Consider the following 25570-nt stretch of genomic DNA (forward strand, 5'->3'; position numbering starts at 1 on the left):
GGTTGTGTCAAATTGGTGATGGACATAATGAAGATTATAGGCGCTTAAAGAAAGGAATGATTGTTATGGCTGCAGTGCCCAGGAAAGACTAAATGCTTGAAGAAAGGAGTTTCAATTATAAATAGCATATCCAAAGATGTGAAGATAATTAAATGATGATGATAATGATGATTCTAACAGTATTTTATCCCACTTTCAGGTTTGCAAAGCACTTTACAGATATCTCCTTTGATCCTCACATTTAGGTGCTATAATTAGCCCCATTTTACAGACAAGGAAACTGAGGCAGACAGAAATTAAGTGATTTCCTTAGCTGCGAAGCTAGTAAGTGTCTTAAGGCCTAATTTGAACTTAGTTCTTCCCGATTCCACAAATCCAGAACCTCATCCAAAACGCCATCCCAACAGAATGCATATGGTACATGAAAATACTGAAGTTTTATATAAGGCAACAATGAAAGGAAAGGCTGGAAAGTCCTACTGCAGAGGGCCTTGAATGCCAGGTCATGCATGCTTCAATTATGAAGCTGTGAAACTTTAGGCAACAATGTCATTGAACAAAAATACACCATACTGAATTAACTCCACTAAACCAGGAAGAAATAAATGCAAAGAGGTCATCAATCAGAGAGAGACTTGTGCTAACAATTCATTCTTAGTATACTGATGCCCATTATATTTAAAAGGATGAACTGTTCTCCAGGGGCCAGTCTCTAAATTGTTGCAAATTACCAGTGTAGCTTTTTGCTTTGCAAATTCTGAACAAAACAAAAATGATCAAATCAAAAACCTCAAAACTTTCTAAGGCTTTCTTTGGAAAGTATGGAACTGATCCCCCTGCCCCCAAGAAGGCTGAGATAAGGAATGTTAATAAACCTCAAATAACATCACCACACCCAGAGAGTATCTGCAGGAACATGCTGATGAGCCTTGGGGTACAAAGATCTATTTGCATTGGCTCCCAATGGGAAAGGAAGGAAAGTACCAACACAGGAAAGAAATTGGACTACTTGGTTGTGCTTTTAGAAAGCAGACTAAGCCAATGCAAATGGAACCTGGGCCTCCAAAGCAGGGATGAAGTTCACTAAGTCAATTTCCTTTCTCCTCAGGGTCCCTTTTAGGACACTCCCGACAGCTTCTCTTGACTCTGAGATCCAAAGAAGAATACATACAATGTTTACGTGTGTTTTAGATTCTTTTTTCTTTTGACCCACTGGACAGCCTTTTTTTGACAGATTGCAAGTTTTAAAAAGGGCCTTATGGCAACTTGCCAACCAGTGTCACTCTTAGGTGCTTGTGATGACATCATAATAAATAAGGGTCATATTCAGTTTCAAATTCAGTCATATTCATACTCCCTTGCTGTGTGAAGGGAGTATCAGCCACCATACTTAAATTTTTTAAAAATGTTATTTTAACTACAACATTTTCTGTTACTGATTTGTGATTTTAAACATCATGTTTCTAACCAAAATCATATGTTTCTAGCAAAACCACTCACCATAGAACACTCTGATCACATCTCCCCCCTCTAACTCTCCTTCTAAGTTATGAAAGGCCAAGAAGTTGTTCTATATTTTCCTCTAAAACATCCCAGGCTCCCACTCCATAGAACTCTATATTGATGTAAGCCCATGGGGAAAAAGACAGAGTAGAACAATGGCCCTCCAAATGTCACAGGGATGTCACAAAGAATGTAGAGCAGCCTCTCATTTTAAAACAGTATTTACCCAATCAGGCAGAACTCTAGCCCACTAATCTAACATCCTCAACCTGGTCCTCCTTTAAGTCAGAAAAGTCAGGCAGCCTATGCTTGCTAAGGACATCCAGCAGGAAAGCTCAAAACCATCTCCCTCAGTAGCTGGTAAAAACTTGGGACAATTATTAAAACAATCAACAATGAAACAAACCATGGGCATTCCACATGAGCTCTCTTAAAGTATCATCCATGTTTCTAGGTATTGTCTACTACAACTTGCCACCTAGGAAGTAAAATTTAAAATGGTCTCCCAGACATACTAGCTCCTTGGAAGAAATTTGGGTTGTTTGTTTGTTTTTAAAACACTGTTCAATCAATCAGCCCATTAAGCCTATAACATAGGGACTGTGGAATAATGTGTAGACTGGTCAACTGTAAGGATACAAGACAGCACATGGCATGTGCATATATTAAAACATCTCTCTGCAATGATTTCCCATCTGCCACTGATGAACAAACACAGAAGCAAAAGCCCAAACCTCCTCATCAGTATTCCTCATGGCAGATACTGAATGACAGCAGCCAGTGGTAGGCACAGAATGTGCAGCCACCAGACATTTAGGTAGGCTGATGGGACGATACTGGGAACACACACCATTTCTCCCGAGGGAGAAGTGAGATACCCCAGGACCAAAAACGGAGCAGTCTCTGTATCAGGGCTACAAAGAACTAAGCGCCTAAAATCCACCCTGAAAAATGGCCGCTAGTCCATTGCTACAAGACAGCAACCACCTAGAGGACAAGGAGCTGGCAGGGGGGTGGTCTGGAAAGTGTTTTCATACTTCACGCTACTGCACCACTAAAAGACAAAGAAAACTTGCTACTCCTGAAAACACAGCTCTATTTGGCCCAGAGCCCTCTGAAGACCAAGTAGCAGAAACAAAAGAAGGCCTCTTAGCCCAGGCTGGCCATTCTCGGCTCCAGCAGCTACACAGAGAAATAAAGGGGATTCACAACAGGCCCGGAAAGGCTGGCCCCCCAAACTCCAGCTCGGCCACGGGGAGTTGTCAGGAGGGAGCGCAGGAGACCAGATCTGCTCCCTGAAACCTCCTGCAGGGCCCTGGGGGGAGAGGGGTAGCGAGAGCCAACACGGGGGCAGGGGACAGGTGTACTCACCAGATACAATCAGCACCAGTGTGTAAGTAGTCGATGTATGGAAGGTGATTTTGGTCTCGAGACCAGCATGAGGTAGAAAAGACCATGCCAATATTTAACCAGGGAATTGTCACTCCTACAACAGAAGGGCAGCAGATAAATGGGTGGTCATCACATTCTGCAGTAAGGGGGGAGGGGGTACTAGGATGGAACACTGTACACTGCACCTTACTTTCTTCCCTGCTTTGCTTTGCCATAAGCCAGGGTGGGAAGTGACTTAGAGACAAAAAACATTCAAAAAAGGAAGAAAAGGAAATGTGTCATGGTAACAAAACAAGTTACATTGTTCTAACAAACAGAAAAGGGAAATAAGGGGTAGGTAAGAAAAGGAGAAAAATAGTCTGAAAAGACGACTTCTTTAATCAAGTATAGAAACACAATTTCTCTCAGATACGGGGGAGGAGGGGGAAGAAGCTAGAATCTGATGAGTAGCACATGTTGGGACAATAGCTTTCAATGCTTCAGTTTAGGAGATATTTACAGAATAATAACTTCACATTAGTCACTCACAATTAGCTAATATATCTTTCAGGGGGTAGATGTAGAAAAGTCAATGGGATCAAAGTCCACAAGCACAAAAATTTTTAACTTTTCTGAGCTGTAAAGGAGAAAAATATTACTTTTGTTCTTAGATGCCACTCGTGAAAGGGAGACATAAGGCTTCCTGATGAGAAAGTGACAGGAATAAAAAGTGGTCCAATTGAACTAAAATTCTGCCTCTGCACCAGGAAAAATTTCAACGAATTTCACAGTTGTAAACTTCTACAGAAAAAGGTCAATACTACTTGGTATTTCTTAACATTTTAAAGCTCTGCTTTCCATGAACTTGGCTAAAATTTTCTAGAAGCCATCCAAGGGAAAAGAGAGATTGGACTTTTACTACCTCATATATCAGAGAACACACTATTTTGACTTCATCTTAAAATATCAATTGTAATCTTTAAAGCAAAAATTCTCAACCTCTTTTTTAAAAAATAAATCTGTTTGGCAGTCTGGTTATGGCTAAGGATCCTTTTTAAGAACTTTCTTTTAATTAAAAAAAAAAAGCAAGAAAGAAAAAGAATACAAGGAATCCAATTATAATTTAATATAATCAAGGGGAAAAGTAAACTGTTTTGAATTTGTTTTTAAATTAGTAGACACTACCTGATGCCCGCTTTAAAAAAAAAAAAAAAAAAGCAAAAAACAAACCACAAAAAACCCCTCCCATTTTCCAAACTCCTTATCTTCAGACTTTTAGAATTTCAGGATTCGATAAACAATTTCAGGTACCACCTCTATCCATATCTTATGCTTCATTAGTTTGTAAATTTTTTTCAAATCCCTCCTCCTCTAGATGTCAGCACAATCTATGGCAATACTTTTAAGGTCGGTTCTTTAATGTTATCCCTCTAAACCTTTAATAATTTATTTAGATTGACCTTTGAATGGAATTCTCTCAGCTGTGGGAACAATTCCCTGCAGAAGCCCAGTTGTCCTCCATGTCTCCTAACGCAGCCTGGCAGTGCAAACAGCCCCAAAGAATAATGGGGAAGGAATGGAGCTTACCAGGAACAGCACCAAGGTGACGCAGGATGGATCCTGTATTATTAGGAAGGACTGTGAGATTCCATCCGTGCCTGTACAAGGAAACCACAAAGATTACATCTAATGTGTACACCAGGGCTTTTGACAGAAATCTAAAGAGCTCAAGACGACCCAGCCTTCTTCTAGGGCTAGTGACTGCAAAAGCTTAATGATAAGCATGGCCTGTGGCTCAGGCAAGATTCTGGGTTTGGTGTAACCAGAAAAATAAAACTTCTTAGTTTCTATTTACCAAGAGTTCAACTATAACAAACTTATGTGACACACCCTCAATAGGCTATCTGCATTGGCAGAAAGTTCCCACCAGTTCTTCTCAAGGGGCCATACCCAAGTGCTGGAGACAAAAAGAAAAGGGGGAAAAAAGCATTTCCCAACCTCAAGAAGTTTTTACTATACTAGAGCATAAGAGGTATTTCCTTTGGGACAAGCATTAGTAACCAGAATAGTTAAAATGTTATCAGTTTGAGAGGAAGAAAACTAACTGCACCTTGAAAATGGTTCTGATTTTCCCACTGGGAATCCGCTTCCATGCGTGTTGGTATCCACTTTCCCACAATGCACTGCTACATGACATTCTTTTTGTTCCACTAACTTCCAGTACTCTTGCTGTAAGCAAAAAGAGAAACAGAGGGCATGGGAGTGGTGGAGGTGATAAGACACAGAGTCTATTTAAGGTATAAACTCATATCCTAAATGACAAAGATGGTCCATAGGAATAGATCCAGAGGATTTTTTTTTTCTTTATTATTATATGAACATTTCTTTATAAGTGAACAGAAAAAGAGAGCCAAGTATTCGTGTTTTACAACTTGGTAGGTTATTGGTTTTGTTTTGGCAAATAATACAAAATTAACATTTTACTTACAACATAGCCTTTGTATATCTGATTATCAGAGAACATGTCATGATGTTCTCTGGTAGGTGGTAAGTGACTGTGGACAGAAAAAATAAGTGACAAATAAATGTGTTGTGTGTCTGTGTGCATGTTCACATACATAATTTTTTTTTTTTTGGGGGGGGAGGGAGGGTTAAGGCAATCGAGGTTAAGTGACTTGCCCAGGGTCACACACTTAGGAAGTGTTAAGTGTCTGAAGCCAAATTTGAACTCAGGTCCTCCTGACTCTAGGGCTAGTGCTCTATCCACTGCACCACCTAGCTGCCCCATACACATATACTTTTATGTTATTTTTTACTTTGTGAAAGGGAAGCAATAATGTCTGATTTAATCCAGTCCTTTGCATGTAATATAATAGCTACTTGATAAATGTTGGCTAAAGGTTGTGGGAGAGTACATCAGTTATTCTGATTGTTAGAATAGAAATTACTTCAGGAAACCATTAATAATAAAATAAAAATAAAATATTTGGTTTCACTGATAGAAAGATCTAAAAGGTTTCTAATGGGCCTGAAAATACTTTTCTACAAATCCCAGGCAACCAAGGGTCTGACTAATTTGTCATGGTACCTACCATGGTAATATTGCTAAGACCTGCTTAAGCAGAATTGTAATTCATCTGTCTACTTAGGAGTTCACATTTTACTATTATGATGACACAGAGTTTCTTTGGAAAATTTCCCTGTTCCAACTTAGGCTCATATTCTACTTCCTTCACATACTTGATAAGGGCTGAATCAATTTCTTCTCATGGCATGCAATGGCCCAGGAAGTTCTCTGCCTTAGTGATCTCTTCCTGAAGTTTTACAGAAGATTCCATGAGATCCTTCTATAGATTTAACATAACTATACTACGTGTGTTTGCCCATATGGGAAACCAACTACATGACACCATTTTTTCCTTCTGAGTGTCTCTGAAAGTTCAACAACTATTCTAGTTCCTAAATCCAAAGCAAAATTATCAAACTTTACTTTTTGGGCCCACAATCTAAAAATACAGGTAGAGTCATCCATTGATGATCAATCATAAAGCCTTCAATAATCATCTGTGAATAACACAGCACAGCATATATTCCATATATAGAGTATGAAGCAATATCCTAATGGAGTAGAGACACTAGGCAAATTCTCTCGAGGCACATATTTAGCTTTCCTCACATCATAGATTTTTTCTTTGTTTGAAATTACCATGACAGAGGTCCAACATTACCTTCCATAAACTTGGCAAGATATTATAGGATGAAAATATCATTTTCATGATCTAGATTATCTATATTAACATCATGCTAGATGTTAATACCCATTTAAGGAAATGAGTATAACACAAACTTGCCAATGTAATGCAAAATTGAGCTTAAAGTCATTTTCGATAGTAACAAATGCATGAATACTTTGTTAAAAGAGAGGACAAAATATTTAGAGCAGCACTTTCAATGGTAGCAAAGAAACTAAGTAAGTGTCCATTAATTAAGGGTTAAAAATTTAAGGTACATGAATGTAATGTAATATTACCATGCCTTAAGAAATGATGAATTAGATGAATGAAGAAAAGCCTAGAAAGGCTTGTGTGAATTAATGGAAAGTGAACTAAATAAAACCAAGAAAACATTATATACAATGATTACAATTATAGACAAAAAAAAAAAAAAAAAAAAAACAATTAAAAATGAATGCTATAGGATGACAATGACAAAATAGGCCTACAAGGCTAAAGAGACTTCTTCCCTAATTCTTTGTAGAAGTGAAGGACTAGAGGTATTGCACACAATATTAGAACATATGTTAATTAGTTTTAGAGAAATTTGCAAGGGGATGAGGTGGGGAGAATAAGTTTAAAAGCTAAAAATACAATAAATAAAGATCTTAACACCAAAGTCAAAGTGTAAAATCATGTATTCTTTGGATTGGCAGCTTTCATGAAATTTCTTTTGTGGTAGGAAGGTCTGTGAGGTTATTTATTAAAGACTATCTTTTATTTGGCAAAATACACATCGGTACTTTTAAGAAAAAAAGATCCAAATTCATGATAAAAGACATATAGAGTATAGTAGAAATCTAGATTTGATTCAAACTGAATTAATTCTAATAAGGGCTAGTTTCCTCAACCATTTTCCAATGTTATAGGAAGAAGCAATAGATTGTACACTGATGGCGCGATATGTCCTCAAGTCTTACTACCTACCTATCTGGGTGGGATAGGAACAATGTGAAATCACTTAATGCTGTGGTTCAGAGCGGGGAAGAGACTGAATATAATCAACAATATTGCTTTATTCTGAACAGAATTTAGTGAATGAATATGGAGGCAGGGGATGAAGATTTTAGTCAGTGTTAAAACTGGTACACATTGATTTATGGGTATGGAGTATCACATATAACCAACACTATTGATAGCTTTTGCTTAATTTTTCCCCCTGTTATTCCTTCTTTTTACTTTCTATTATAAATGGCACTCTGAGAAGGGGTAATGGGAAGAATAAAGGGGAAAATGTAAGTGATACAAAAAGAAAAATTATCAATAAACATATATTTTAAAAGCAGTAGATATCTATAGAAATGTCGAACCAAGAAAAAACTCCAGAGTCCCTAGGAAAGCCAAGAGACACACAAGTTGGAAGGACCCAGGCTAAATCTATTTTCCAAGTGAAGTTGGCAGGAAAGAGAGAAAAAAGCGAGAAAAGGCAAGGAGAACCACCTATAAGCCACCATTCTCAATTCTGAAGCATCAGTATTGTGGGTTGTAATGCAACTCCTCCTCCCTCAACAGCATTAAATGATTTCATCGTGATCCTATTCCACCTCCAACCTCTCAAACACAATGAATTACCACCCAAATTTGCAGTGCTAACAAATACTAATTATTTCTCCACCCCGAGACCAACATCAGCACCACAAATGCCACCTGAGATCTGAAAGCTGAGCTGTGATGGGGTTAACTCTCCTGATCTCACCAGCCATATGTGTTCCAGAATCAGGACTCAGTTGACAATTTGGTTGATGGGGCGTGAGGAAGCATAAGCTCTAGTTCACTAACCAGAGCAGTATGGCACCCTCAATTCCAAGAGTGGGAAACATGGATTTGTGTCCCAAGATGCACACATGGCCCAAAATATGTGGTATTCAAAAAGCATTCTCGTCACCAGTAGTAAGGCCACTGTGGAAGGCAGACCAGCAGTATGGCAACAGGTGTGCAGTCTTAAATAACTGGCCGGACTCAAAATATTCAGTTAACATTTAAAAAGATTTTCTTTGGCTATCTGGTTTTTTTAAGTGAATAATAAGTTGATGCGAATACAGATTTGAAACATTTAACATCTCAGCCAACTTCAAATTAACCTCTGAAAAGGTTGTTTGTGGGAATAATTTTCAAGTTTTCATGAAGAAATCCTAAATTTAAATGCAGTACCAAAGCAAAAAGTGGAGGAAACTTAATTCCTACTAATTTGGACTACCCTAGGTGGAGGATCATAAGAAGCAGATCTAGAAGTCACCTTTGAGAGTCTAGTCTTTTCGAGGACATCCACTTAACAGATGGAAGAAACAAACTCATAAAGGTCAAGTGACTCTCCCCAGAGTCACACTATAGGGAGTGTATAGCAGGTCCAAGGCTGGCAAGCAGACTGTCGAGCAGCCTCCAACCTAAACATGGAGGAGAAAGCTTCCCTCTCCCTCTGGCATGACACACAATAAAAAGATGCTGCTTAGACTTTTCCACTTCTAGCAGAGACCGAGGACAAAATGAGCTTCAGAGCCTTGCTCAGTGCTTTCCATTAGCTCTGCACTATTTGGGAGAGAGGCAAAATTCATCTGACCCCTCTCGACTGTAATGTAATTTCCCTTGGATGACTAATAAAATTAGCTGTAATATCCCAATACTAGTGTACTTTCCTTCCCATGATCAAAAGCATTACAAAGCACCTATTTGTCACAGCAGGCACTCAGTGAAGTAAGGTAAACACACATGGTCTCTGTCCTTGAAGAGCTTAACACAGAGGCACCCCTCAATGGTGCGAGTAAAAATTTCTTACTGTCTATCTAAACTTACACTAACTCAAAGAATAGATTTGGCTGATGCAAAAAAGTGGAAATCTGCCAGTTCCATAAAGTGTGTACACACACACACACACACACACACGGATTCAAGTATTCTCTTGCATGATGGACTCTGAGAAGGGAATCTGGGGGAAAACTAAAAATGAAACTAAGAGCCCTAAGCCAGATATGAGGGAAGCAGTTTTATGCCTCACATCAGCCTGTGGTCTACACTTTCCCATTCTAAACAGTCAAAAATATTTAATCCTAATGATTCCAAAATAGGAATAAAAAACACAGACATTAATCCAACCGAATTCTGAATTTCAATATACCATGTTTGACTCCCAGTTTTGGATCCCATTTGAGGTCAGAGGAAAAAGTGAATTTTATCTGAAGGCCTGCTTACACAAACACTGCTACCCAACGTGGATCTGAAAAAGCATTCCTCTCAAGGTCATCCCAATTTTGAAGCGAGTCAGAGACAGATACAGCTTCCCCCATTACCCCCCAAACCTCTAGGGAGGATACCATTCCCCTCACCTCAATTTCAGCTGCAGCGGGTTCTTTACCAAAACACATGTTCATGATGTTTCTTGCCGTTCGATAAAAGGTTGTTAAAGAAACCGACCTTCCCTGGACAAGGGGAAAAAAAAAAAAAAGAAACATACCAAAGAGGCTTAAAAGACATGAAGCTTAAGAAAAAGCGCACAAATGCATCCTCAACCCAACCATGGCTTCTATAAGCCCACCACTTTGTCTCTCAATCATCCCAAACTTCTCTGACTCAAAAACATCCTCTGAGAAGTCTTTGGTTACCTGGCACCGAGGGTTCAGGAAGCTTAGTCCACTAGGCTTCTGAAGCACATCTATTTCCCTAATTCAGAAGCAAAATCTACTGTAATAATTGGGAATAAGCGATATCAACAATATGCCCCCAAAACTCTCTTTAAAAAGCATCGTTAGTTTCAAAAGTCACCTGCCCAAAGATTTATAGCTATGTACACTTATATCCATGCTCAATAATTTTACATAAAAGATGATTTCTATAAATGCAGGACAGTGACCCCACTCATTCCTGTGACGAGTGAGCTGGTGCTGCTGAATGAAGGCTGTGGGTACCAACTATCAGAATGTCCCAGCTCTTATTGTTCAGCCTTCTGTAGGCAAGCGTTGTGTAAGGGTCAGACTTAGCAGCCACCTCTCATGTCAAGAGGATTCTACCCCCAGACTGAAAGCAGTAAGATTTGAAGCCCCTATTGGTGAAAAATCAACAGTAGCACAGTTGAACTCTCAAGCACCTGGGGAAAGGGCAAAGACAAACCCATTGGTTGTCTGAAAAGAAGACAGTTTGGCTCTTTGCCTTTCCTCAGTGAAATTTTAAAAGTGAAGGGCTGCTTCAGGTAATATCTGAGAATGCTTAGTACCAGTATCACTTTGTGACTGCATACACCTCACTGAGCCTGCTTTCTCACAATGGGTGTGTTTTCCAAGGTAACATGCCCTCAGCTTCCTTGTCCACTAACTGCTGCATTTTTTACCTGGTTAAAGTCAAAGGTCTGACGGCTTGATCCAATTTGGACCAGGATCTTTGGATGTTTAGATGTAAACAAAGTATTTTCCCTTTCTCAGATGTAATCAGACCATCTGCCCACTTCCTCCAAACAAACTCTACATTATAAGTTAAAAACAGGACTCTATTTCCCCTCATAAAATGCCCCTGCATTCCCCCCTCAAACATTTTTAACTTTTGCCAGCATGTGCCAAAACTTACTGACCTGAAAAGGGAAGGGGATCTAATACCAAAGAGCAAAACACAGCGAGTCTTCTATCAGGGTAAAAAGTACAGCAGTAGCTTACACGGTAGAAAGGACAACTAGGTGACAAAGTAGATAGAGTGCTGAGCTCGGAACCTGGAACTCATCTTCATGAGTCCAAATCTGGACACTAGCTTTATAAGGCTTGGCAAGTCACTTGTTTGTCTCAGTTTCCTCATCTGTAAAATGAGCTGGAGAAGGAAATAGCAAACCCCTCCAGCATCTACTCCAAGGAAAATCCAAATGGGGTCATGGAGAGTTAGATACAACTGAAAAGCAACTTAACAAACCCCTAAAAAGCTCAGCTCAAGTGCCACCTCATCCTTACAGGAAGGGCAGCTAGATGGCAATAAATAGACTACCATCTTAAGAGTCGGGAAGACCCGAGTTCAAAGCCAACCACAGGTACTTACTAGATGTATGTTTCTGGGAAAGTCACTTTACCCTGTTTGCCTCAGTTTCCTCATCTGTAAAATGATATGGAAAAAGAAATGGCAAACCACTCCAGTATCTTTGCCAAGAAACTCTAAATGGGGTTTTAAAGCAAAAAAATTATACCTACTATTATACTGTTTCCTGAAAAGGTCTCAGGTCAAATTAGAGTTCAAAAAAAAGAATCTTCCTGACTGCAGGACTGAAGCTCTTTTCACTGTGCCATCTGCCTGCCTGCCCTATGACACATACCCACTTGCAAATCACAATCTTTAAAAATCACCTTCAGGGAATGTGGATTAACAAGGAAGGGAAGAATGAGCTGACTGTGATAACAGAAGAAGCCTCCTTGAGTTAATTTTAAGGTCCCACACTACTATCCTTTTTGTAACACCTAGGGATTCTGAAGGGGCAAAGCTGAGGCTCTTGTACCTTTTATGGCCTTGGTAAATGAATGGGCTATATATATGTGGAGGAGAAGTGAGGCAAAGAAGTAAGACAAAACAAAGTCACACTGACACAGGATGAAAGCCAAAACAACTACGCTGACCAAATGGCTCCAATGGCAAAAGCTATGGTCCAAATAAGGAAACTGCATTCTGAAAAAAATTTCTTTCAAATGAGAACATTTGGAAACTGATGGCCAGTTGGGGCCATGATGACCCTAATCCTAAATTCGCGCTGGCACCTAGGAGACACTTGAATGACCATTCACTGTCCCCTGCACTCCCCTTCACCCCTAACAAAATGTACATGTGCCCCCATGTCAAAAGCCCCTCTGAACCTTTCCCCTCCCTTCAAGGCTAAGTTCCAGAATTACCTCTGCACAGTGTCCTTTGCCCTTACTCCAAGGAAAAGTCATCCTTTCACAAACTTCCCTCTTTTGTCCAGATTTCTCCTTTCTGCCTCTCAAATTCTACCTTCACACCTCTTTGTGAAGATTCACACCAATCGTTTTTCACACACTTCTGTTAAATTAAAATCCCCTTGAGAACAGGGGCTGTGTTCATTTTTGTATTCCCTAAGCCAGTACTTCTCAGAATCCCTTTAAAATGTCAAAAATTATTGAGGGAGGACCTCTCAAAGAAATTTTAAGAATGTTTCGTATTTATCATATTTAAAACTAAAATCTCTTGATATTGTTATGAAACATAGAGTTTTGATCTTGCAGAGCTTCCTGAAAAGGTCATGGGGAACCCCACAGGACTATAAGCCAAGCACAGTGCCATGAAAATCAAAGTTCTGGATTCAAATCTCTTTTCAGGTGATTTATAACTGATCCTTAAGCTCCCTGTGCCTGGACTTCTTCATATCTCAAATGAGAAGAAGTTGGACTCAATAATTTCTTTGAGGTCTTTTCCAACTGTAAATCTATTACACTATTTTTATATAAAATATATATTGAATACCTGGTGACATAACTACAACTCAGAGAACAAATAAAGCTGTGAAAGTGGGAGGCTATCCATAAGAACTCCCTTATTCCAACCTGTCCCCCAACCTCTACCAAACCATGTAGCATAACCAATAGAGAAGGGGAAAGCACTATCTCTCCCATGAATTTTTACCAAATGTTTAAAGGAGATCTGAGAATATATGGAAGCAAATGCTCCCTTTGCTATGCTAAATGCTATGAAGAATCCTATAAGGGTTTAGCTAAGAGGTCTGGAAGAACATATTTGTAAGCACCTCCAAAACCCTAACATTTTAGATACCTCTTCCATAAGATGGATTTTAGGTGGCAGAAACTCAAGCAATATTATTTTTTGCCATCAGGTCACTCCGTATACCATGGAAGGACTAAATACTCTTGTAAAGTTTTACTTTACTGCTACTCAGTACGTATCAAATTCTCTGCTGCTCAGGCCAGAAATTAAGCTCATTAATGGGAAACCAGCCGGCCTACCCAAGAAGGATCTTGCGTATTTAATTCAGCAAAGATGCCGAGAAGTTGTGTTTTGTTGCATTTTCATGGAAGCAATGAATGGAGGAAAGCTGAGTCTGCCATCCTGTTTCACACTTCCCAGGTAAGAAAGAGATGGGGCAGCTTGGCCCCGTCATGGGCTGGGTACACACGGTTCCCTGCAGCTTTGTTAGATCACTGAGCCTGACTCAAAAATTACACTCTTGGCCATGGTGCCAATTTGTGAGGAGGAGGGGTGACTGCCAAGCAGAGTTGGTGAGAGAGTCAACACCGCTCTACAGATGAACACGCCTTCCTTCTTGGAGAAGTAAGTGTTCTCAGGATGGCTTGCACTTAAACAAGACTTGGCAGAAATGGAGAAAACATTGTACGTGTTTCAATTTCTGTTTTCTTCCACTTGCACGTTAATGGTGAGACACGTTTTGATAGCTTTATCGGGGCCTGTTCTCTCTCTCTATAAAAGGACCTGGCAAAGCAACTAGGAGCTGGGTGGCAGGAAACTGTGTTGAATATAAATAGGGAGGGAAAGGAAAAAAAAATATTTTTATGAAGTTAGGGTTGTGTACTAGAGGAAAAAGTGCAGAAGCTTCCTCATGGATCTTTGGCTGAGAATAGCTCTTTCCTAGGCAGCTTGCATCTGCCAGCTGGGGGTTGGGGGAAAGAAGAAATTGATACCCACCATAAGGATCATTCAAGATGGAACTCTAACAGATCATATAGACAAACCTGGTTGTTTAACAAGTGGGGAAACTGAGGTACAGGGTGGGAAGTGATTTACCTAAGACTAGATAGCTGACAGGGATGCCAAATTTGTCTATTGCAGGACTTTTATTTTTCAAAGTGATAAATAAAGGCTCAGATTCACAGAAACTAGCAAGATTAAGTTTCATAACTAGGACTCAAGTCTCTTAGTTCCCAGTTCAGAGTCCTTTTCCTACTATACCAACCCAACTTTCTTCTAGGCTGTCATTCAGGACTTGCAAGGCCAAGGCAGTCAGAGGAAGCTCCCAATGGCTCCGAGACCACCCCCAGAGAGGAAGCATTTCCCATGAAAAGCTCCTATTTCATTCCAAAAGCAAGGGAGAGAACAAAGGCTCTCCTACCTTATATATACACTTGTGGAAGTCATTGAGGACCCCTTTCTCCTCTTCCTCCTTCTCTTTGACAACCTCCTTTTCCTGAGCAAAGAGTCGCCGCCTGCCAGTTTTGAGCTGGACCGGATCCACCTCCTTCAGCTTGTTCCGGAAGCCATTCTTGTGGACCACACCATGGATGAGGCCATTTTTGGGCTCAAACCGGGGCAGAGAGTGGAATTTATGATAGGCATTCTCAGAGTGGCCCTCCAGGGGGCCCTTCCGCTTCTCTAAGATCTCTTTCTCCAGCAGAACCTCCTTCTCCAGTCTCCGGTGCTCCTCCGGGGAAAGGGAGTCGTAGGACAACAAGTACTGGCAGTAGGCCTCCTGCAACTTGGCCAGCCGGTCCTGGGCAGTTTTGGGGATGCGCAGCATGTCGGCGAGTTTGTTCCATTTTTTGAGGTCAGTCACTTGCTGCATGCCGCCCATTTCATTAATCAGCCGGAAAAAGCAGGCCAGGTCTAGCTCACAGCCTCCTGGAAAAGGGGCATGTCCATTTTTCATTGGGGGAGGAGGAAAAAACAGGAAATAATCAGATGGAAAGTCACCAATCAACACAGATCCCAACCTATTTCCCCAAGAATTTTCTTCCCCAAATTTTAGGTTTTGTTCTCTTGTATCTTAAAAATAATTTCTTGCATCATGCCTAGGAGGAAGGAAAGAAACAAGATCATAGTAATCCCATTATACAGATGAAGAAAGAGAGGACCAAAGCCTCAATTAAATGACTTGAAGAAAATAGGCAGAGATCTCCAAGGTACCTAGTCTACTAGATACATTAACTCAAATTAGCTTTAGATTTGGTGCAGTTCTTCAGGATATGGTATTATATTATGTCAAGCTTTTGAAGAAAACATTGTTCGAATCCCTATTAAACAGCAGGAGGAAGAGAGAGACAAAGAGAAGAGAGAATGGACTTAGCATGCATGTGGATGGGAAAGTTGAAGTGGGGAGGGAAAGAAAAATAATATTCTTTTCCTACTGAAACCATTGGATTCCCTTGCTAAAAAGTCAATGTCTGAACATACACAATTTGAATTTGTACACAATTAATTTTCCTGTTCTTTTCAGCAACCATGGGGTAATTTAGTTCTTATTCATCCTTACATGTTCGACTAGTTTGAGATGCTACAATCAAGAGTTGTAAATAATGTCAAAAAATTAACAGGTAAGTAAGTAGAGACAAAAATGGTCTAGGTTAAAGTCAAATCTTACCTTTCTAGATATTGTTGATGGAATGTGAACCAGAAACATTTATCACGTTGAAAAAGTAAATACTGTGCAACCTCAATCTCTAATAGATCAACTTCTGGATGTTCTCATGTAAAACTTGATTTAAAAAAAGAAATACCAAGCAACAAAAGGAAGGGAGAGAATGGGAGAGAGTGTGCAAAATATAAGGATATTTGCATCCAATAGCAGGCAAATGAAAATTACACATGGATCAGAGGGCTCAGAAGATGAAAACCAAGCTTAACTTCTAAACATAGGAGTTCTTCATTTTCCAAAAGGACACTAAGGTCCAGAAAGTTTAAGTGATTTGTTCTGAGCTACAAAGGTGACAGGGACACAGTGTCAAGATGAGAATCTCATCTCCCTGAAACCCAACCCAGTGCTCTCTTCATAATAAATGTTTCACTCCCTCCTCTGTCTCTCTCTTTTGCTCTGCCACCCTCCCATCTTATTTCTTCCATATAGTTCAGAGTCTATTATACATGGCAGAAATTTAAATGTTCTAATGGAACTCAACGAAAATATAGTAGAAATAAAGTCAGGGGCACAGCAACACTTAAGCTTTTCTAGTTAAGAAATCCTCAAAATAAGTCTGACTAAAATCACAATTCAGACATAATATAGTATGTTTTATCATTTTCTTCACTCCTACAAACAACAAATGCACAACTCTTCTCTTTTAAATCACAAGTTACTACACTCATATTTATGCATGGACACACGCAACGTTGACAAGCATGTGTACATTTTTACTGAATTTCAGAGTGGTCATTGGAAATGACTCAATAACTTCACATTTTAAATATTTAAGCTGCCAATCTATTGGGTCTGGCCAAGAAATCTAATCATGTCCCTATACTCCCACTTCTAGTCAGAAGCCTAGACATCCAAAATATCTAACCCAGAGCACAGAGTTTAAAAAACAAACATCAGACCTTTGAGGGGAAAGGGAGATAGTTTCTAATTATAGGATCTTAATTTTGAGAGACCTCAGAAGCTATATAATCCAATCACCTTCATTTTACAAATGACAAAACTGAGGCTCAAAGACATTAAGTGACACAAATAGTAACAGAAGCAACCATACAAATCCTTGGACTGCACATACAAGGTTAAAAATGGTAAAGTTAAAACAAAAAGGAGATTTCACCCATAACAAATTCTTTGGTTCTTCATTATCAGTGAAGTAAATGTAAGGGGTTAGCATCACCGTTCCATTAAGCTCATTCAAAGCAAAAAATGTTTCTCCCCAAATGTCCCTAGGGCTGTACTTTACCTTGCTGTGACTTGGTTACCCACTGGGACCCTGAACACTCACTGTGCTGATGTCATACTCCAAGATGCTCATGCTAATATGTGAGGCCTGCTTTGCCAACAGAGCCAGGCAGGGAGCACTCTGAGAGATTAAGGGGCTCTCGTTTCTACTTCAGCATGTGTGCATGTATACATACATCCTGTGCATGCGTGTTCTCCCGATCCTTTGTTAAGGTCCTATCACATGTCATACTTGACAGCAGACCATAAACCAAGAATTCTTTCAAATTAAGTGATTCTCACTCAGGCATTAGCCCTGGCAGCCCCCTGCTGAGAGGAATAATGAAACCTCCATTTTGCAATGAGCCACATTTTACTGCCTATTCCTGATACTCAAAAGATTGTTAAATGTATGCTTGTCACTGAAAAATTTGTGATCGTCAGCATTTGGATTTCCAAACATGAGCCAGCCAATGTGACAACTTGTGTAGCACTCCACCAGCTGAGGCAAAAGAACTACCTTTAGCTAGATCCCAAAGTGAAACTAATACTGTCAAGAAAAGTATCCCCATCTCCAAGGGGACAATTCAGTCTGAAGAACATGAAAAATACAATCACGGACAGAGTAGGATACATATTAACACTGAGGGGAAGTTTAAAAAAGAAAAGAGGGGATGAAGGTTGGCTGCTGCTAGAGGGGAGAGGGGAGAGGAGACACGACAAAATAGCAATGCATTAGCCAGGATTAATGTATACTGAATGCTCTCACTTATGCTGGACCCATCTGCACTGCACCTGGTCTGGCAGGAAATTCCCCAATCTAGTAGTCCAATGATGAACACAAGTTCATCCACAGACCAAGATCAAGTCACCAAGACTGCAATTGTTAACCCTTCTATAGCAGCCCAAACTCCTGAAACCTTTCTCAAAATCATGTTATTTCAAATCATAATAGGGTAAATCAATCATAACAGAGAATAATAGAATATATCACATCACAATAGAATAGAATATCATAATGGAATAAAATTATGTCAGAATAGAGCATATCACATGATATATTACACATAAAAGATAATAGATCAAAACATCAAATAATAAATATAAAACATTCATCACAAAATAAAATATATAATGAACTAAATACATCAATATAATATAGCCGACACGATATATCACAACATCTGAATAGAATCAAATATATTCTAAGTAAGAGAATATATTCCAATAGATCACATCATAACACACCAAAATAAACTGTATACCAATAACATTATATAGCATAGTATGGTATACTCAATGGTGAGTGTGTGTGTAAAATCCAAACACACACACAGTGTTACAGAGCCGTGCTTGGGTCAGATTCCCTGCTCCAGGAGCAGCCTGGACACAGACTCACTTCCCAAAGCCCTTCCCAGAACCTGCTGCATCCAGGAAAGGGCTGAGAGTGGGGGCGGGGAGGCCTGGACAGACACACATACAGGGGGCGCAGCTTACCTATGAGGGGGAGCTCGTCCATGGTTATGCCCTGAGATTTGAGGTGCTTCTTGATGCAGGCCAGCCGCTGCACGTTGGGCCCCCAGCGCCGGCCCAGCTTGTGGATATGCTGGATCTGGGTCACGAAGCGCATCTCATCGTTGAGCTTGCACTCAGGCCTCCAGTCCGGGGGCGGGATCACCCTGCACATGCCGTACTTCTCTACCTGAGCTCGGACTGACTCGATGTAGATGAGGGGATCGTGAAACTCCTTGGCGGAGGGCCGCAGGGTGGGGATCTCGTGGGTGCCGGCCCAGCCCGGCCTGCCCCCACCGCTGCCACTGCTGCTGCCCCTCTCGTGCTTTCCCGCGGAGTCAGGGGGCTTGTGCAAGGACTCCGTGTGCGAGGTAGAACGATTTTCCCCGGCCGAGACGGATGAGGCTGAGGCAGCAGCCTCCGCTCTGCCGTGTGCTTGTTTCCCGGGCAGGCTCCTGCCAGCCCCGGCTGCCGCCCGCTTGGGCCGGCTCCTCTCCAGACTCTTGTCAGGCACTTCCTTTCGGACGTGTCCATTCAGCAGAGGCTTCTTGTCGGCCCCCGCCGCTGCCTTCTTGCTGGGGGCTTCGGCGGGGCCCTTCATCTTCTTGGGGGGAGGCTGCGCCTTTTCAGCTGGCAGGGCCTCTTCCAGCCGCCGCTTGGAAGTGCGCAGCCCCTCCCGCAGCTGCCTGCCCACCTCCTTATTAGTGCATGACTTTGGGTTCAACTTGCCATTGACCTTGACGCCGGGGGCAGCAGCCCGGGACGCCCCTCCGAGGGATAGCACCTGTTTGCGGGTTTTTGCATTGCTACTTTCAATTTTCCCTGAGATTGTGTGGTTGACGGCCGAACTGGGCTTGTGGTGATTGAGTTTGGTTTCTTTGACCAGTTCTCTCTTGGCTTTGGTGTATGTGACAGTCCCCTTTGTCACCGTTGCAGTGTACTTCACAGTTTTGGACGGTGAAGGTCTCACTTCTCGCATCTTTTTGGCACTGGCTGCACTTGCACCCAGAGAGGACATTCGAGTGATTCCATTTACTTTAGAAACCTGAGGGACAGTGGGGGAAACAGAGGAAAGGGATGGGGGGAGAAAACACCATTAGTACCAAGCAGCTGGGATGCAAGCCCACCCTCCAGAAAGCACCATTGGAGGCCCAGCAAACACGGCTGCAGCTGTTTGGCCCATGATTGGGCAGGCCTGGAGCTACCCTGCTGGAAAGCCAGGGATCCATTTCTGAATGGAATCAGGGGCCTTTCTGTCCTCTCCCATCACTTGTCTTTTTTTAAAAAACATGAAACAGTTTTACTCTTAATAGATACATAAATTGATACAGATTTATCTCTGTGTAGACATCTATTGAAACTGAAATCTGCCTATAATGATTTGTGTCTATATAACGTAAATCCATATACACATAGCTATCTTTGTGGAGACCTCTATCCATAGAGATAAAGCCCTATCTCTATATCAATATATCTATATATTTATGTCTAGATATCTTTATTGATATATATATATGTATATATGTTAATAAATATAGTGAGATATAGATATAGATTGCTAGACCAATTTGGGTAATTTGCACCAGGATGTTGTGCTGAGTGTGTTTTAAAATGATTGTCTATTCCCATTTTTTTCTTTCATAAAATGCAGAGGTTTATGAGGTATCTACCAGTTGCAGCTTAGGTTACAATTTTCACCTTATATGTTTTTCCCCACCATCTGAATAATAGACTCTCCATGCATGAAAGAAAAACTCTCTCAAACATACATACAAAATTAAAAGATGTAAATGTAAAGCCTCCATTTAGAATCTATTTTAAATACCCATCACTGAAGTAATCTTCTGTGTTCTCTCTAAATATTGTATCATAATACTTTCATCTTTAGGAAACTACTTCTCCATTGACTGGTAAGAACAAGTACTTTTTGCTAAATGTTCCAAGCTACTAAGGCATAGGAGTAAAGAAAAAATTTTAAGTAATCTCCACCTTTAGGCTTAAAATATTCAATGGTGAACCAAACAAGCATAAGTTTGCCTGGGTAAGATGAAGGTCTGGAATTGGTTTGTGTGAAGAGCTCAAATTACCTGTGGGAGTAGAGACCTCATCCTCTGCAGGAAATGCAGGAGGTTAAGAATAGGGTAGGCTAATAAAAAGTTACAATATGAATCAAGATATCTAGGTTCTAGAAACAGCTATTTTAGCAAATGACCCTTGGGCAAAACACTATAGTCTAATGGGCACTTAATGATATAATGATTACAGCACCAGATTTAAGAGTCAAAGTTCTGAGTAGGAATCCTGCTTATCAGGATGAAATGCTTAATCTTTCTCAACCTTGGTTTCAATATTTATTAAGGTAGATGTTGGGAGGATCAAATGAAAGAATAAATGTAAAGCTTTTTACATACATTATCAATATGTCAATATTAGCTATTGTTTGTAAAAATTAAGTGGTTATGCTAAATGACTTGTAAGAATCTTCAGCTCACCCTGGTTTCCCCAAAACCACATGCCATCTTGATCTTTGGGCCCTATAGAATCAAATATAGCAAAAGGGAAAGGAAATGCTGGTAAAAACACAGAGGGTATCCATTCCTTCCTGGCAAAAGAGATTTGCTGCTGACATTTTTTTTTTAATGACAAGAAATGTGGCACTTTCATCTTTTATATAATTTATGAAATACTAAAAACTTGTTTCAGACATGTCTTTTTACATAAAATTTTAAAATACTTTTTACCCAGTTGGTATATGTCCTAAAAACATATTCTATTAGAAATACTAGTGAATGTGTCCCTTTTTTCTGTTACTTTCATTTAATCAAAACTGTATTTAAACAGTGCCCCCCATACACAAAGTTGTAACATGCATGCCAAGCTAGCTAGCAAACTTAGAAGACAGATTTGATTCCTGCCCCACCTCCTCTGCGTCATGTGGCTGACTAGAAAGAAGGATGAACTTGCATCATACTACACCCAAATTATAAGAGACACGCTTCATTTAATTAGTCCCTTTTCTCTCTGCTCTGCTCCCCCAACATCAAAGGGTTCACAAAGATTCCCAATAGATTCAGGAGTACCCCTAGCAAGATATCCACACCTATAAAGGAAATCTCCCCAACAACCTAGGTTGTACCCAGCATCCCTCAAAGGCAGGAGAAAATGGATCCAGGGGACATATGCCCATCAGGGGGGAAAAATTGGGACCCACCTGGCTACTAAAGAAAAAAAAAAAAAGATGCCTACTCTTTTGCCTGTATTTGTCTGTGAAGATCCAACATGTCACTAGTACTAAAGAAAAACTAATTTAGGAAGGCATTTTCTTACCTTGCTTCTGATAGTTTCTCCCCACCTCCACCCCAATTACCATCTCAGACAACTCCCCCCTCCCCACTCGATGTGTTTCAGCTTAAGGAAGTGCACAGGTCACGGCCAGCTCACCACAGGGGGATCTGGTGTCCCTGATCCACATCCAGAGGCAGTGCTTCTAGTGAGCACATGAGAGAGAAGGCATTTTAATTCATCTGAGAATTAGCATAAAGCTGGCTAGGGCAAGAACCCTTCAGCACTCATTAAAACCAACCTTGGTGTGAACAACTACGATAACCTTTTATGGAGTGACTCTCATTTCTGGAGCAGGATTGGGGTTGGCACACATTGGGTTTATTTATTTTTTTTCTTGCTCTTCTAACTTAACTAACTTGCTCTTCTAACCTAAATCTACAGACAGACCAGGACCAACTTAATTGAAAAATAAGGTGTTTGTAAGATCAAGGGGGAAAATCATTTCCTCATGCTTCAAGGAGTGTAAAAAGTTTCCCGGAAGGCTGCTCTGCCAGAGTCCAAGGGCAGGAAAAAGGGTAATTAAATCCACCAGAATTAAATCTGATTTCAGGTTCTTCCTAGAAGAATAACCATGAAGCTTCAGAATCCAAGTTTTCCAAATATCATTTCCAAATAAAATTGTTAGTCCAGATCCGGTCACTAGAACCTGGTATGCCCATAACCTAAGCCCTAATCACAAATTAAGAAAACCAACGTATAAAAACTCCTTTATAGATTCTAGTCTCACCCAAACATCTGTGTTATCACCTACATTTTCTCTGACTACAACCCTCTCAATAACACTAGTATGACAGATGTGCTGCAGTGATCATGAAACTAAATTTCCTTCTTATATACAAGACTGAGATGAATATTGTTGGGATAGAATATTTTCTCCTCAACATCATTCTGAGAGGTTTCTAAAAGCTGTGTTGAAGGGGATGTAACCAATACTTACAGTCCTGCAGTACAACAATACCTTCATTTCCTTGAAGTGAGATATAAGATGAAAACTATGAAATCCCTCAGGACATGAAGACTCTCTTTGTTCCTTTTTTTTTTTCTTGATAATAGAATTTGCATTTTAAAAAAACACCCAACATATGGCAATGTGATTAGTTCGAGTACATGACCTCTGTAACCCCTTCCAATTTTTATGTATATTCAGAATAGGATTGCAATTAATTACAGAAACACACATGTTCATAATTCTGAGTCTTTAAAAAGTACAATGAAGTTACATCTATAAGCTATTTTTGGCTAAATAAATGGAAATTGTTTGATACTCTCAAGACTGCTGTGAGGCAGGTAGGCTAAAATAATTTGTACATTCTAAGAGAAGAATTTTATAGTGCTTTCATATCCCACTAGAGGGAACCATTGAGCTGAATTTCTTCGATGATGGCCAAAAGAGAACCAGCAAGTGAATAAGCCAGAGTGAAAAACATTTGGTGACCTGTGGTGCTTTACACCTTTATTTCCAATTTGGGTTTCTGTTCCTCACTCCACTGCAAAAAAATCTGAATGTAAAGTCAACAGAGAAGAAAATATGCTAGGGATCTTGGCTACCCAAAGAGATAATTTCGTTTAAAAAGATGTTAAAGTTTCAACAACAACAAAATCAACCTTTCTCAACTAATGTCTAGAACTAAGGTTTTAACCTTATTCTCTTCACCCAAAGCAAGGCACCTGCAGAGTATTATTAGTTCTTTTTTTTCCTCTGGTAGCCTCTTTTACCTTCAATCACCACAGAAAATCCCAAATGCAAGGATTGCTAAGTAAAGCATATGTGTAAGACTAAATAAATAACCCTTTCATGTGCAGCTGAGTTTTCTACAATTGCATTCCTACATGTGCCTCTCAATCCTACTCTTTTCATACAAGGAAAAATAAAAATTACTTTTTGAAGGGAGGAAGTTTGCATTGGCTAGCAAAACCAAAGCCAGCAGGAAAATCTCTTCTACATTAACTTTAATCTTCCTGAAAAAAATTTATTTTTTCAACTTTGAAAAAAGATCACTTCATCTTCTTTTGCAGCTTTCTCAGTCTGCTAAAGGGAAGACTGATAAAATTCCATTTTTTTCCCCTGCCCAGTTTTGAAAGCTTCAAATGAAAACAGAGGGACCTCACTGCCCAAGCAGAAATACCTATCAAATCATCTTTCACAATATAATTAACTGAAGGTGCCCACATTTTCATTCAGGTAAAAAATCTAATCCCAAGTATACATCTGTTCTTTCTTTCCAAACCTTTCCTAGGTGTAAGCTCATTTGTTTAATCTTGTTGAAGTTGTTACTGCACTTGAAATGAGGTGCTATTTTGGGCAACAGAAGGGAAAACATCATTAGTGCCATTGTGAAGAACCTAGCATACCCAAAACATTGAAGAGAGGAAGTGTATACTGCATCAATGGCAATTAAAGCATTATTGTTATGACTAGCAGTATTAACTTGACTCTAACAAAATAAAATCTTAGTTCCTAGAAGAAGCAGAGGATGAGACAGGTCTCCCCTCCAAACTCTCACATTCCTGTAGCTGAAGTGTATGGCTACTAGGCCTCTAGAGCATGTAAAACTCATCCCATACTCAGTTTTTTTAAGCTATCAGCAATCTATTTTAGTATCCTAGTTGATGAAATTTAGCAAGTAGAGGCCTGACAAGTCATTGCCTTCCCTCTAGAACCCTAATATCTACCACCAAATATTATGATGTTGGGCAAATCTCCCTGTAATTCTGTGCTTCAACCCTGTCATGTGCCCACAACACACCCACATACACTACCTCGTTTATTTCGCAAAGGTTTGACTCTAAATCTACATCCCTACATCTGTAAATACCTGACAGTTAAAATGGTCTTCATTTAGACCAGGGAATCAGTATGAGATAAAGTATTTAAAGAGCTCTGCAAACATTAAAACACCAGACAGATGTCATTTCTTTTTATTGTCACTGTTGTTATCATCAGCTTCTATCAGCATCGTTTTGGCAAAATGCTCACAATGTTTTAAGAATTATTTCTCATGTTCGAATTGAAAAGAAATAGGGAGACAGGATTACTTATATAGTCAAAGTGTCAGAGACAGGATTAGGAGATTAAGCTCCCTCTAACTTCTAGGGTTATCTTTTTTTTTTTTTTTTAAATAACAATAAAAAAATAAAATGACAATAAAATCTCCTGCCTTCCACCACTGCAGATAACTATGGACTCCTTCCTTCTTTAAATGCTTAAAAACAAAATGATTATAATGAAATATAACTATCAAGATTTAAAGCACACAACCCCCTCCCCCCCCTCCCCCCCAAGTCCATGGATGTCAGGAACCTGTACTCTGGATTATCAAGCTTTAATCGTTGCCCCCTAGTGATGGGAGGTGAAATGGGGAGAGATTGAGTACCACACAATCCATGATGACATCTGTATTGGTAATTGCTGTCTTTGCCAGAATGATTTAAGGCATACTTTAACATTTCAAGCAACTCCACAAACATCACAACTAAAATCTGCATCACATACATA

The 25570-nt window shown here is 39.9% G+C and overlaps 1 protein-coding gene across 2 annotated transcripts in view; it reads right to left on the reverse strand.

Moving 5' to 3' along the window:
- The window catches only part of JARID2 (jumonji and AT-rich interaction domain containing 2), a 315080-nt gene that overhangs the window by 20971 nt on the left and 268539 nt on the right, over positions 1-25570 (reverse strand). For both annotated transcript variants that reach the window (XM_012541631.2, XM_031946823.1), the window contains 6 exons: positions 18715-19774; positions 14701-15206; positions 9968-10060; positions 4985-5103; positions 4462-4532; positions 2875-2989 (listed from right to left, as the gene is read on the reverse strand). In XM_012541631.2, the coding sequence (XP_012397085.1) occupies positions 2875-2989; positions 4462-4532; positions 4985-5103; positions 9968-10060; positions 14701-15206; positions 18715-19774 (1964 nt within the window). The remainder of the gene's footprint in view (positions 1-2874; positions 2990-4461; positions 4533-4984; positions 5104-9967; positions 10061-14700; positions 15207-18714; positions 19775-25570) is intronic.

The sequence above is a fragment of the Sarcophilus harrisii genome, chromosome 1 (assembly GCF_902635505.1).
Source record: "Sarcophilus harrisii chromosome 1, mSarHar1.11, whole genome shotgun sequence".
NCBI classification, from domain to species: Eukaryota; Metazoa; Chordata; class Mammalia; order Dasyuromorphia; family Dasyuridae; genus Sarcophilus; species Sarcophilus harrisii.